Source organism: Setaria italica, chromosome III (assembly GCF_000263155.2).
Source record: "Setaria italica strain Yugu1 chromosome III, Setaria_italica_v2.0, whole genome shotgun sequence".
Classification (NCBI taxonomy): domain Eukaryota; kingdom Viridiplantae; phylum Streptophyta; class Magnoliopsida; order Poales; family Poaceae; genus Setaria; species Setaria italica.
This window is the reverse complement of record NC_028452.1, coordinates 43701866-43714592: the sequence shown is the minus strand read 5'-3', so window position 1 is coordinate 43714592 and position 12727 is coordinate 43701866. Positions and strand designations below refer to the sequence as shown.

Here is a 12727-nt window from a genome sequence, read left to right as displayed (position 1 = left end):
TGTGGCAGAATGTTACTGGCTGCGTCAACTTCTTCAGGAGCTTCATGTCCCGCTTGCTTCGACCACTGTTGTCTACTGTGACAATGTGAGTGCTGTCTACATGATAGCCAACCCGGTGCATCATCGGCATATGAAGCACATCGAGATTGATATTCACTTTGTTCGTGAGAAGGTGGCCTTAGGTGAGGTCCGAGTCCTCCATGTGTCGTCCTCTCACCAGTTCGCGGATATAATGACGAAGGGCTTGCCAACTTCTTTATTTACTGAGTTTAGATCCAGTCTGTGCGTTCGTGATTCTCCAGCTTCGACTGCGGGCGGGTATTAGAAAGTATATGTGTATATTAGAATGTATTTATCATTTCCTTGTACACTTGATGTATTTCTTATACTCTAAGTCATATTGGACATATATATACAAGTCACCCCCTCATTAGGGTGTGTGATGTTTTCTCATCTACTTCTCTATAGAAAAGTTATGAAAGGAGGTAGACGCCCCCCCCTCCCCCAAGAAAAGCAATGGAAGTGGAACCACATAGAGAGAGAAGTGGTTGGAGGGATAAAATGGTTAATCAAGAAATTATCCACTAATCAACTAATATAGGTGGTGGACTGGTGGTCTGACCACCAAATAGCAACACATATTACAATTTGGAACGGAAGATTAACACGTGGAAGGTAAATTTCAAGTTCGAGCAAGATTAACACGTGGAAAGAAAGGTACTCCTACTTCCTAAAAGACGATAGCATGATACACGTGCACATCACCATAAAAAAAGTCACAATCAGATAATCCTTCCCCACATGACCAGACCACATCCACTTTAAAACAGCGAAAGCCTCGACTCATGACACTGACAGGTGGGCCAACAAAAACCTACCAAAACCGAATTCTGACAGGTGGGTCCACCACGTGCCCAATATAAACCTCCTCTCCCCTTCCAGCCCCACCACTTTCCATTTCCCTCTCGCATAAAAAAACCCAAAAAATCATTTCGTTTTCCGACCCGCCCGTCATGGTGGAGACGAGGAGCCAGGCCTCCGCCGCCGCGGCGAGCCCGGGCGCGGGCGGTGGTGGAAGCGACGGAGGAGGAAGCGGCGGAGGGAAGGGCGTCCGAGGCAGAGGCAAAGGCAAGCGCCCGGCGTCGTCGGCCTCCCCGGTGGCCTCGCCGATCAAGCGCGGAAAGGTGAGCTCCAGCGCCTCGCATCCCTCCTCCCCGCAGCGAGAATAGAATCCTCGTCTCGGTTGGGGCTAATGTGGGTTGGGTGGGTAACGCAGGATGAGGCGCCCGAGCCGAAGGAGGCGCCGGCCGCGCCCGCGGCGGCGGGGAAGAGCTCGGGGCCCGAGGAGGCGAATGTGACGGGGGAGCTGGTGCCGCAGCCGCGGCGGCCGTGGGCGAGGTTGCTGGCGCAGTACCCAAAGGTGAGTGCGTGTGCGTGGGTGTTTGACTTGTTGGTGGTTTTGCTTGGGGGTTCAGAGCTTGCCTGCATTGGTTCAGTCGCCAAACGCGGCGGTGTTTGCGCAATCTCTTGATGGTTCTTTGGGGTTTGCAGTTCTCGTGCCATGCTAGATGTTGCTTCCGGTCAACTGCAGGTGCCCTTGGTGTTTGTCGAGGACCGTGTCGTTCTGTGCAGTTCCATGAATGTTCATTTAGTTCAGCTGTTAGGAATTCCGTGATTTTAGTTTTTTTTAAAAAAGAATTCCGTGATTTCTTTTTGTGGTCCAATCGTATATTTTGTTACAATCTGTTCTGGAATTTCTGCGGTAACTTTTAGTTTCTTCCGCATCAGTATCTTTGGTTGATGATTTGCTTTCACCTGTCTTTGTAGTTGAAGGAGATGCAACTCTCTGCTGAAAATATTGGTAGTGCAAATGCAGATTACTCATTGTTCTTGATTTTTGCAGTTTAGGTCGCAACTGTTAGTTGATAGTTCTCTGTGCATCACTTAACGATTTTTATGCTGTATGTGCGACCATAATGATTCTTAGATCAGGGCTGAATGGAATTCTTAAATCATCATTTATGATTCATATGAGGCTCCCAGTAGAAAGTCAATTCTCGGTGTGAAGACCGGCAAGCAACTCTCTGTTTTTCTTGAAAAAAAATAGACAAATTATCTTCATGGGCTTCTCAGCATTTCAAGTGTGAATGCACCTGTAAGTTCTTAATCATGGTTCAGAAATCTTGAGCTACTTTTTCGTGGTTAATCAGCTAAAATCTGCTTTAAGTTTCTCACCCTTTTGGTACCTTTGTGCCTGTTCCTTATCGTCATCCAGTCTTAAACGCTCAAATTTTTCTGAACTGATATTGGATATGAACCATCTATGATTTACAGACTCCTCATTTTCCTATATATGGCGATGAAATTTCTGTTGGCAGAGGTGACGACTGTCACATATGTTTGGATGATCAAGCTATTAGTGGAAATCTATGCATGTTGCGATGTCTTCAGGTCTTTTAATGCTTCTGCAGTGCTATAACACAGTTACGGTGTTTTATTTCTTGGCTTCTTGCATAAGCAATGTGTTGTTTCTTGTTCCAGCAAGGAGGTCCATGTGAGTTAGAGGCCACAGGCCAAAATGGCTTGGTTGTACTAAATGAAAAAAGGATCAGCCCAGGTGACAAAGTTTCTCTCATAGGAGGGGATGAGGTTATTTTTGGGGCCAAGCATGCCTATGTATCCTTATTATCAGATTCTGCACCATGCATTTCTGTTTCATTTGTCTGTCCTTTCTACCTATATTGGTTGCTGATAGGTACTTCAGGAATGGTAGAATGTGCCAGATTTGTTAGTTTGACTTGCTATCGTGGAGTGATCCATAACCTGCTGGCAGATTTTTCAGCATCCTCTGAGGGATACTGAAGTTACTAAAGCGGTGCTGAATTCTGCTGACAATTCAGCTGATACTGAGCCCAGCAGATGGATAACCTTGAAGGATGGGATGAAACGTGGAATTCTTAACTCAAATGATATTGATGTAACCCTTGATAATTTCCCATATTATCTCAGGTCATATGCTAGTTCTGGATTAATTTTTTGTGGATTCGCTTTTGCAGCTATCCGTTATCTGTCACTCTTTCTTTTCATGCTATACTCCTACATCTGAACATTTTTCCTGTTCAGTTTGTTGATGAGATATCAATATTTTTGGTAAAATACTAGGACCAAGCAATCTGTATAGCTTTGGTGCTAAATAGTTCAACTTGTGTTTTCTTTCTCCATTTTGTTACAGTAAACTTCTTCCTTATTAATCTGTGCTCATTTCTTGCAGTGAGATTACAAAGAAGATACTCTTGTCATCTGCATCCATACACTTCGGGAAGTTCGGGATACCCTTATCAAAAATTGCATCTCTAAATCAGCGAATTCTGTTATCTGGTCCATCAGGTAGTTTTTGTCATTTGTTTGTTTTATTATTCTATTGTGACAAATTAATGTCCTTGAGTTGTGTTAACTGTTATGCCTGCCAGGCAATTTCTTGGTGTTTTCTTTTCTGTACATCTCTAATTATTTTGCACAAATATGATTCTAGGGTCAGAAATTTACCAGGAAACACTGATAAAGGCTCTTGCAAAGCATTATAAAGCAAGACTTCTCATAGCTGATTCTCTTACGCTGGGTGGTGTAAGTTCAATATGCGTTCCCTTAATTGCACTGTCAAAGTTTTTATGATACCTTTCAACTTGTCAATACTCCCTCCGTTCCAAATTGTAGGTCGTTTTGGCATTTCTAGATTCATAGTTTTCACTATGTATCTAGACATAGGGTATATCTAGATGAATAGCAAAAGTTATGAACCTTGATATGCCAAAACGACCTACAATTTGGGACGGAGGGAGTACATCAGCAGAAATATATAAATTATTGATTGAAAGATAATTCTAGCAGTCGTCTTCCAAGGATGCCAGGATGGATGATGCACCTTGTAGTTCAAGAGATATTGAGGGGCCATCCAACCTAAACACTTTCAGAGAAGGTTTCAGTGCCCTTTTCTTTCATTTATTTTCTATTTACATTTTACTCACACTTAAATGTAACCTGACATCTTTGTTCTTATGCAGGGGATAGGGTAGAGTATACTGGTAGTGCCTTTAAGCTGACACAAAGGTATTTCTATCAAGAGCTATGCTTTCTTGTTTCATTCTAACCTAGCAGTGATGTATCGTAGAGTTCTATTAATTCTTTATGATTTGCGTTTTATTATATGTGTTCTGAAGTGTGGTTAATTTGTACCATGCAGATAACAAACACTGGAAGATCTTGTCTTCTTGACCATTGACAGACTCAAAATCTGAACACCTTTGAATCTTTTTTTTCTAATATAAGTGAACTGAACACAGAATGGAGTAGTAGCATTTGGGAACTCATCATAAATGGAGTTTCTGCTGACTAAATATCTTTCTGAGATCATACTATTTCAGAAATTATGTTGCATGAACTTAAATAGACATAATAGTGGACTTGATATGTTACACATTGAACATTGATAGACTTTGTTGTGGTGGTCAGGTGATTATATTGTTACTGACACACTTTTCTTTTGCATTCTGATAATTGTTTGGTTGATTCACAGGGGCCCTGCTTATGGTTCTCGAGGCAAAGTGGTGCTTGCTTTTGAAAACAATCAGTTATCTAAACTTGGAGTTAGATTCAACAATCCTATCACTTATGGTAATAATCTTGGAGGTTTGTGTGAGGGAAATCACGGCTTCTATTGTCATGGTTAGATTGAACTTCTTAAGCATGTGTATTAAAGTGACCTATGGATGCTCTTCTGGTCTTATATGCGATTTATGGTTTTACATTTCTGCAGCTGATGAACTTCGTCCAGATTCTTTTGCTGGTGAAGAAGTTGATAGTGTTGCTTTAGGAAAGTTAATTGAGGTAATGGTTTTTATAGATGATCAGCATCTCTATAATTTGTTATCTTGCTGCCTGCAACAATATGGTTCTTGGTTTACACTGCCTTTCAGGTCATTTCAGAAGAAAGCAAAAGCGGTAATTTGATTGTGTTACTCAAGGATGTCCAGAAGTTATTTACCGAATGTAGAGAATCGCATGCATCACTGAGAAGCGAACTTCCACCTGGTGTTCTGATAATTGGGTCTCACACTCAGACAGATAGCCGCAATGATCAGGTATAGTTGTGCACCTATTAGGAAACAAAATGAAATTTGTATCATGAGTTGTTAAGGCAGAGGATAATGAAGCATGAAGAGTTGGACAAAATGCTTACTTAGGTTGTAATCTGAAATGTTATTTGGGCTTGGATGATTTTTGAATTCACAAGTTGGTGTGAAATTGCTAACTTAGTGCTCTGGTCTGCTTTCTAGTTACATCCTGGAAGATTGCATGTTCCCAGGCTATCTAGTGGCAACCAGACATTACTTAACACTACCCAGGTAACATTATCACCCGTTTGTATTATTTTCTGTTGGCATATAAAGTTTCTTGACATTATTAAGACTTTTAGCCCTATTATAGTCTTTTGCGTTGGTTGTGCTATCAATATCACTTAATGTTTTATCTATGTTTTGAACTTATGTTCCAAAAATGCAGGAATTCTTGGGAACTGGATTGCATGAAACAAACAGAAGTGCTACAAAGTCAATGGAGCATCTAAATGATCTTTTCCCTAATAAAATTATCATTGAACTTCCCCAGGTATTGTCATATCCCTATTCCCTATGCACTTAAGTTATCCATTGTGCTTGTAGATGGTATTTTGTCTAACCTGGAGATTTTTGTATATGCTTTTTTGGCAGAATGAAGCACAGCTATCAAATTTGAAGAAACAACTAGAACGCGACACTGAAACCCTTAAAGCTAAAGCCAATGTTCTTAATATTCATAAGGTAAGATGCAACTAAGGCATTTCTTTGTACATATTGACAGGAACATTTTGCGGTACACAGGGAATGTCATTAAGTTGCTATGATTTGCTAGAAATAGAAAGGTTTCCCTTGTGTTTATTTATGAAATTAATTTTCTTTCAAATCATAGTTAATTACCTCCAATTCTAGGTCATGGTTTTTCATTACCTTTTAAATTGTAATTTATAATTAATGGCCTTCCAAATCAAGCGCATGGTTTCTTCTAAATATAATGAATGGTTTGCCATCAACTATCAGAAGAATCGTGAACTGATTGATTATATCTGGATGGATGAGACTAAAATGAACCTGCCACACGAAAAACCCCTAGGTGCCTTTATAGTTTAGATTAGATTAGATGTAGACTATGTGTATCATGACCATCACACTTAAGTGGTTCTGGAATAGAATTTGTCATACTTCATACTTTATCCGACTAATATATACCTTTTGCACCGAGTGAAAGAAGCTTGGAAGCAACCTATGGCTGAATGGCTAGAGCACTCATTGTAATCTTCTTGATTTTTTGTCTCTTTCTTTGTTTCCTAACTCGAACCTTTTGTACTGTACTCTTGCCTTTTTATAATTAATATATAATCAGCAGGGGTCTCCCCTTCTGTTTCCTCAAAAAAAATATATATATACCTTTTGTTGCTATCATATGTTATTGAAATTTATTTTGTTGTAAGCCATGTTTGTAATACCATGATGGAAATGGCCTCGAAATTTTAAGTAGCACTTGCTAGAATATATACTAGTCCCTGATAAGCTGATACCTTTTGGTCACATCTTCAGCTGTTCTTTCCATCCCTGCCCAGTAGTGTGGAGCTTGTGAGCAAATGTTTGCCAGTGATATGACTCTTACAATGTTTTGTCATTGTAGTTTCTGACCAGCAGGGGAATCGAATGCAATGATCTTCAAGAATTGTCTATCAAAGCTCAAATACTAACTAATGAAAGTAAGCTGTTTCTTTCGGTGTTGCTATTGGACCAATTTCTTTTATATGTAGCTATTGAGAAAATTTATGTTGTTCCAATCCATTTTAGGTGTGGATAAGATTGTCGGCCATGCTATTAGTCATCACATTCAGCACAATAAACCCCCAAGTGATGGCAAAATGATACTTCCAATCAAAAGGTAAAATACAATGCTAAAGTTGTATCGCGCCCGGATATAAACATCAACCAGTCCTTTCTGTGGAATGCTTACTTAGTGTCATGGATATACAGCCTCAAGCATGGATTCAGTATGTTACAGAACACTCACAGAGGAAGTAAGAGTTCAAAGAATATATTAAAGGTGACCTCTCCATCCCTCTACCTAGCTGGTTAAAGTTCCCTGATACTCAAATGCAAGTTGTTTTTTTTTTCAGGATGTAGTCACAGAGAATAAATTTGAGCAAACAGTCCTTTCAAATGTTATCTCACCTAATGAGACTGGAGTTACCTTTGAGGACATTGGAGCGCTGGACAATGTGAAGGAGACACTGAGGGAACTGGTGATGCTCCCTCTACAGAGGCCTGAATTGTTCAGCAAAGGGCAGCTAAGAAAGGTGCTTGCCTAATTTCAAAAGGGCAAAGTCAGCCTGACATATTTTCCTGCTAGCTACTAGTTACATTTGGAAGTGCTACCAACACATTTCTTTCTGGCAGCCTGTGAAGGGAATACTGCTCTTTGGACCTCCTGGAACAGGTAAAACAATGCTTGCAAAAGCGGTAGCTACTGAGGCAGGTGCAAACTTTATCAATGTATCAATATCAAGCATTATGTCAAAGGTACTGTTGACAAAAAGAAACAGTTTTATTTTAAAAAAATATATTCTACTTTTGTTTGTTTTGTTTTTTCAGACACAATTTTTCATTTTGTTTTCAGTGCCTTGGAGAAGCAGAGAAATATGTGAAGGCCATTTTCTCTTTGGCTAGTAAAATATCTCCTGCAGTAATATTTGTTGATGAGGTGTGCGACTAAATGGGTTGCTCATTGTTTTATACTGTTTGCTTGTGTTGAGCACTTATTGTAACATTTGTGACTTTGTCTGTAACAGGTTGACAGTTTGCTAGCAAAGAGAGGAAGCCAAGTAGAGCATGAAGCAATGCGCAAGATTAAAAATGAATTTATGGTAAATTGGGATGGTTTGCGCACTAAACAGCAAGAACGTGTACTTGTTCTTGGAGCCACAAATAGGCCACATGATCTTGATGAGGCTGTTATTCGAAGGTTTCCTCGCAGGTAAGCTTGTATGATTCCCTGAAGTAGATAGTTTTGTATCGACTGCTTAACTCTTGGCACTGATTCTTACTGGCAGAATAATGGTGAGCCTTCCTGATGCATTGAATAGAGAAAAGATTTTGAAAGTCATATTATCCAAAGAAACGTTGGCACCAGATGTGGATCTTCGGTCAGTTGCCAATATGACTGAAGGATATTCAGGGAGTGACTTGAAGGTATGTTGGTGTGCCTTGTACTCTTCAGCAATGTGAAGGAATTGGAAACTTTAATCGTGTTTCCCTTCCCTGCAGAATCTCTGTATAACTGCAGCGCATGGCCCTATTCGTGAAATTTTTGAGAAGGAAAAGAAGGTGAGCACAGAATCTCCATCTATGGTTAAGCCTTTTTGATGCATCTCTCCCCTTCCATCCCTCCTAATGGCGCCAAAATCCCATTTGTTTTATACAGGAGAAGAGTTTGGCGATAGCTGAAGGTAAGCCTGAGCCTCCGTTGTATGGAGGAGAGGACGTTCCCCCACTTGGAATGGTTCACTTGAAATTTGCGCTTGACCAGGTGAAGGAATAATGCGTGCTTATTTCTGCCATTCTAATGAACGCTTCTGTTACCCCTTAAGATTCCTTTTCCCTTAACTGCATGTTGAGCACATGATAACCAGTTGAACTTTTTTACTGTAGGTGGGTGCTAGCTTGTCGCCTGATTCAGTAACCATGAACCAGATCGTGCAGTGGAACAACGAGTTTGGAGATGGGGGATCGAGAAAGAAGGAAACACTGACCTACATAATATAGTGGAACATAGAGAAACAACAGCAAGTGTACAGTTGCTATATTTCCCAAACTGGGAATGTATGTCCTCACAAGTCGCCATGCTCGGATCAGTCGGGGTTTTTCTCTGCTAAAAATTCCAGCAGCAGCTGCCTCTGACGCTCCCCTGTAATTAGCTTGATTGCCTCTGAAGTACTCTTATCTGAGAGTCATGATTGATATGATGCTGTTACAACAGAGATCAGTACTCATTGTACTATACTTCCCTTTTCCTTCCTTTTACACCCTTTTTACTGGTATTCTGTGAATTGGCATAGTCCTTGTACATGTAAAAAAAAACAGAGATAAAGATCATAGATAATTGGTGTCGATTTGATTGATTGTTGCAGTGATCGCCTTCACATAGGTAATGCGCATGTCCATTACAATCAATCTTAAAATTCATAGTTGTTGTCAATTTTGCTGTAAATTGTTAGCCGTGACTTGCCTATATTATAGTTCAGCAATGGATTTGGAAGCTGAAAGTGAAACGGTGATAGACAGCTCAACTGTGACAAAGGTGGATGTAAGATTGTAGTGGGAGACACCACGTTCTTTGGTTTTGCTTCATGTGTCAAACCAAGTGCATATGCATGTGCCGGGCACGCTGCTGGGCGCTTCACCGCATTGCAGATCGGGAGCTAGGTAAGCTTAGTAACTTTTAAAGCCCATTAGATCCAATTAAAAATTCAAATCAACATCTCAACAAATAAGGTTCAACGTTCCAATAAATTAGATTTAACATTTTCTAAAAGTTGAACCAACGTCTGAAAATACTAGATTCAACATTTTCTAAAATAGGGATCAACATTTTATAAAGAAAAACTACATTCAACATTTTCCACCTCCTATTTCAACATTTGGACGGACTGAGTTCAACATTTTTCCGAACAGGAACCAACATTTTAAAAAAAATAAAATATCTTCTTCTCCAACTACGGTAGAGATGCGTGTGGAGATGGCGGCGTGCCCGGCGGCACGCACACGGGCGGGGTGGATACTATATGTCGCATATGCTGCAATTTCACCACCTGTCGCCTTCTACAGCTCTGTGCGTGAGTTTAGATGGGCCAGTATACGTCGGCCCAAAAAGCATATGATTGACATGTGATGGAGCCCGCTTGTACTATTCGTGCGACGTGTACGAAAGCGACAGCGGGCCAGTTCAACACCAACATAGCGCATGCACATTAGTACTCCCTCCGTTTCAAATTGTAGGTCATTCCAACTTTCTTGAAGAATCAAACCATTTTATGTTTGACCAAAATTATAGATAGCATTACAAAGATTTATGGCACCAAATAGATATATTATTAAAATATATTTATTGTTTGGTATCATAAATATTATTACTTTATTATATAAATTTGATCAAACTTGAGATATTTTAACTTTCCAAGAAAGTTGAAATGACTTATAATTTGCAAGGGGGAGTACTATTCTGTCACTGTCGCATCACCTGTTGCTTTGTGCATGCACGCACTAAGTCACATGAACATGCATTTTCCTTTGTTATCTTTCTTTACGTCTTCTTTTATTTTATTTTCCAATATATTTCTTTCCTTCTTTTTTATCTTTTGTTTTTCATTTTTCTTTTATTCATTTTATTTTTCCTTTTCCTCCCTTTCCTTTTCCCTTCTATTTTCTATTTTTCTTTGCCCTCCTCTCTTTTTTCCTTTTCTTCTCCTTTCTCCTTGTTTTTAACTTATTTTTTCTTTTTCTATTATTTACTTTACTTTTTTCTTGTTTTCTTTGTATACTAACATGTTCGCCATGAAAATATAATTTGTATGCCTAGAAGAATAATTTATTTTTAATATCGATGTGGTTGTCTGCAACCGTCTCCCTATGCTCTGAGTGAGCTCAAACTTCAGTATATATGCAATTTGATCTAGGTGTATAAATATTTATTATGTTAATTCCTGCAATTTGTTCTGAGGCATATAGATCTCATGAGTTCATGTAAATTGATCGATATGCACAACTATTTTTTTTCCATTAATTCGTATGATTTGTTCGATTAGTTTATGTAACTTGTTCAATGAGTATAATTATGTTATTCTTTGAGTTCATATAATTTGTTCAATTGTGTATATATCTGAAAATCTTCCAAAGTGATGTTTATATTCTAGTATTTAAATTTTTAATCTTTTACTGTAATATACTATTTTTTGTACGTCTTTTTTATTCACATCATATAATCCACCTGTTTTTTATGTTCAATATTTCATTCACAATTTATAATTATTTGTTCATCATGTTATTTTTCCCCATGAAAAAATAATTTGTTCTAGTTATATAAGTATTTGTTTGTTGTAAGTAAAATCAATATTTTCTGTTAAAAAAATATTTTTTCAAAAGTTCATCTAATCATAGTCGAGTGTGGTTTTGTTTTGAAGATCTTATCATCAGAAAGACAGTGGTGTAATTGAAATTTAATTTTGACGGTGAGTTTAAGATTTATGATTTTAAACTTCCGATTTTCATGCATATGGATCATATCATCATTTTTTTTATCTTTTTTGAATGCATGCATGCATCATTCTATTTTTTTTTTAAGGGCAACTAGTACTGACCAACCTAGTTTTTAGTTTTTTATTGGACACCACGCGGTAAGGATCCAAATAATTACGATGCCATACGCGCAGAAATAGTCCAAGCTATCAGGCTGAAAAGCGGCCGACCCACCAACCCGAGGAGCACGCGCATCATATATATCGCCGATAGAAGGCGACAGCAGCAGGTTTGTCGTCTTCGGTGACGCATACTCGCACCCCGCGGCCGGCGGCGCGGCGGACGCCCGGAGGCCGCGGCCGGCGACGCGACAAGGCGCGGCGGCCGCGCGGGAGGGTGACGCGACAAGGCCCAACCGCCGCACAGGAGGCAAGCGGCGGCGGCGTGACGGCGCCACGGCCGCTCGAGGTGCAACGGGACGGCGGCGGTGGCAGCGGGCGGCGCACAGGGAGCGTCGGGTCTAAGGCCGTGTTTAGTTCCTAATTTAGGATAGGCAAAATTGGCATTTTGCCAGAAATGCGCAACTGTAGCGTTTCGTTTGTATTTGTGAATTATTGTCCAAATATTGACTAATTAGGCTCAAAAGATTCGTCTCGCAAAGTACAACAAAACTGTGCAATTAGTTTTTGATTTCGTCTACATTTAGTACTTCATGCATGTACCGCAAGTTTGATATGATGGGGAATCTTCTTTTTGCATAGTATCAAAGTTGGGAGTTTGAAGGGAAGTAAACATGCCCGAAGGCCATTCGATGGATGATGGCTGCTGCCGCACACATCCCACTAAAAAAAATCTATCGGAAGGGAATCCAACAAATAGGCAGCCCGAGTAGGCCCAGGAAGCGGAAGTTTGTGGGTTCGGGGCCAACAAACTGGCCCAATAACTGAAACACCAATGCTAATTTTCATGCACATCTGAATTCCTACCGGAGAACCCCCCCCCCCAAAACCCCCCCAACAAAAAACACTTCACCCGCCGGCTCTAAAACATCATCCGTACCGGCGCGGATGGGACATGGTACCGATTTGTGCTGCAGTAGTGAAACTCTCATTCCTGGGGGAAAAAAGGATTGCCTCTCCTAATCCACCGTAAAGGATGGACTTAGCACGAAAATCACATGCTCACGTACACGCATGCATCATTGTTTATAACGCGGGTGCTGTGGTTCTCTGGTGGATGATGGTCGCGTTTTTCTGCTGCAAACAGGACCAACTATCAAGGGCTCTCTCCTCTCTGGTTTTCCCTCTGGTATGGATGACATGTCAAGATGGGCCACCAAATATGACAAGTGAATTACCCCATTCAAG

At 40.1% G+C, this 12727-nt stretch overlaps 1 protein-coding gene across 5 annotated transcripts; it reads left to right on the top strand.

Annotated features, from left to right (window-relative positions):
• The first annotated feature begins 965 nt into the window (after nucleotides 1–965).
• LOC101768915 (peroxisome biogenesis factor 1-like) lies at nucleotides 966–9255 on the top strand. Of its 5 annotated transcripts, XM_022825600.1 has the most exons (27): nucleotides 1286–1420; nucleotides 1828–1861; nucleotides 1988–2155; nucleotides 2335–2451; nucleotides 2542–2676; nucleotides 2834–3009; nucleotides 3272–3387; nucleotides 3533–3624; nucleotides 3886–3976; nucleotides 4062–4107; nucleotides 4574–4722; nucleotides 4814–4884; nucleotides 4974–5138; nucleotides 5334–5402; nucleotides 5560–5664; nucleotides 5766–5855; nucleotides 6757–6832; nucleotides 6921–7011; nucleotides 7104–7173; nucleotides 7247–7426; nucleotides 7527–7649; nucleotides 7747–7830; nucleotides 7919–8103; nucleotides 8180–8318; nucleotides 8394–8453; nucleotides 8551–8655; nucleotides 8778–9255. In XM_022825600.1, the coding sequence occupies exons 4-27, from the start codon at nucleotides 2434–2436 to the stop codon at nucleotides 8889–8891; spliced, it is 2550 nt and encodes an 849-aa protein (XP_022681335.1). In that variant the 5' UTR covers nucleotides 1286–1420; nucleotides 1828–1861; nucleotides 1988–2155; nucleotides 2335–2433; the 3' UTR covers nucleotides 8892–9255. The 5 variants fall into 5 exon arrangements, with proteins under 5 accessions (XP_012699713.1, XP_004964071.2, XP_022681335.1 ...); XM_012844259.3 differs by lacking the exons at nucleotides 1828–1861; nucleotides 1988–2155 and adding an exon at nucleotides 966–1184 and having other exon boundaries at nucleotides 1277–1420; nucleotides 3889–3976; XM_004964014.4 differs by lacking the exons at nucleotides 1828–1861; nucleotides 1988–2155 and adding an exon at nucleotides 966–1184 and having other exon boundaries at nucleotides 1277–1420.
• Nucleotides 9256–12727: the final 3472 nt, after the last annotated feature.

What these genes read in the sequence shown, in the direction of transcription:
- LOC101768915 (XM_004964014.4), top strand. Translation starts at nt 1,014, where the DNA reads ATGGTGGAGACGAGGAGCCAGGCCTCCGCCGCCGCGGCGAGCCCGGGC. An exon ending in GCCTTTAAGCTGACACAAAG is followed by an intron (nt 4,108 to 4,573) that starts GTATTTCTATCA and finishes GTTGATTCACAG; the next exon opens with GGGCCCTGCTTATGGTTCTC. An exon ending in CATTACTTAACACTACCCAG is followed by an intron (nt 5,403 to 5,559) that starts GTAACATTATCA and finishes CCAAAAATGCAG; the next exon opens with GAATTCTTGGGAACTGGATT.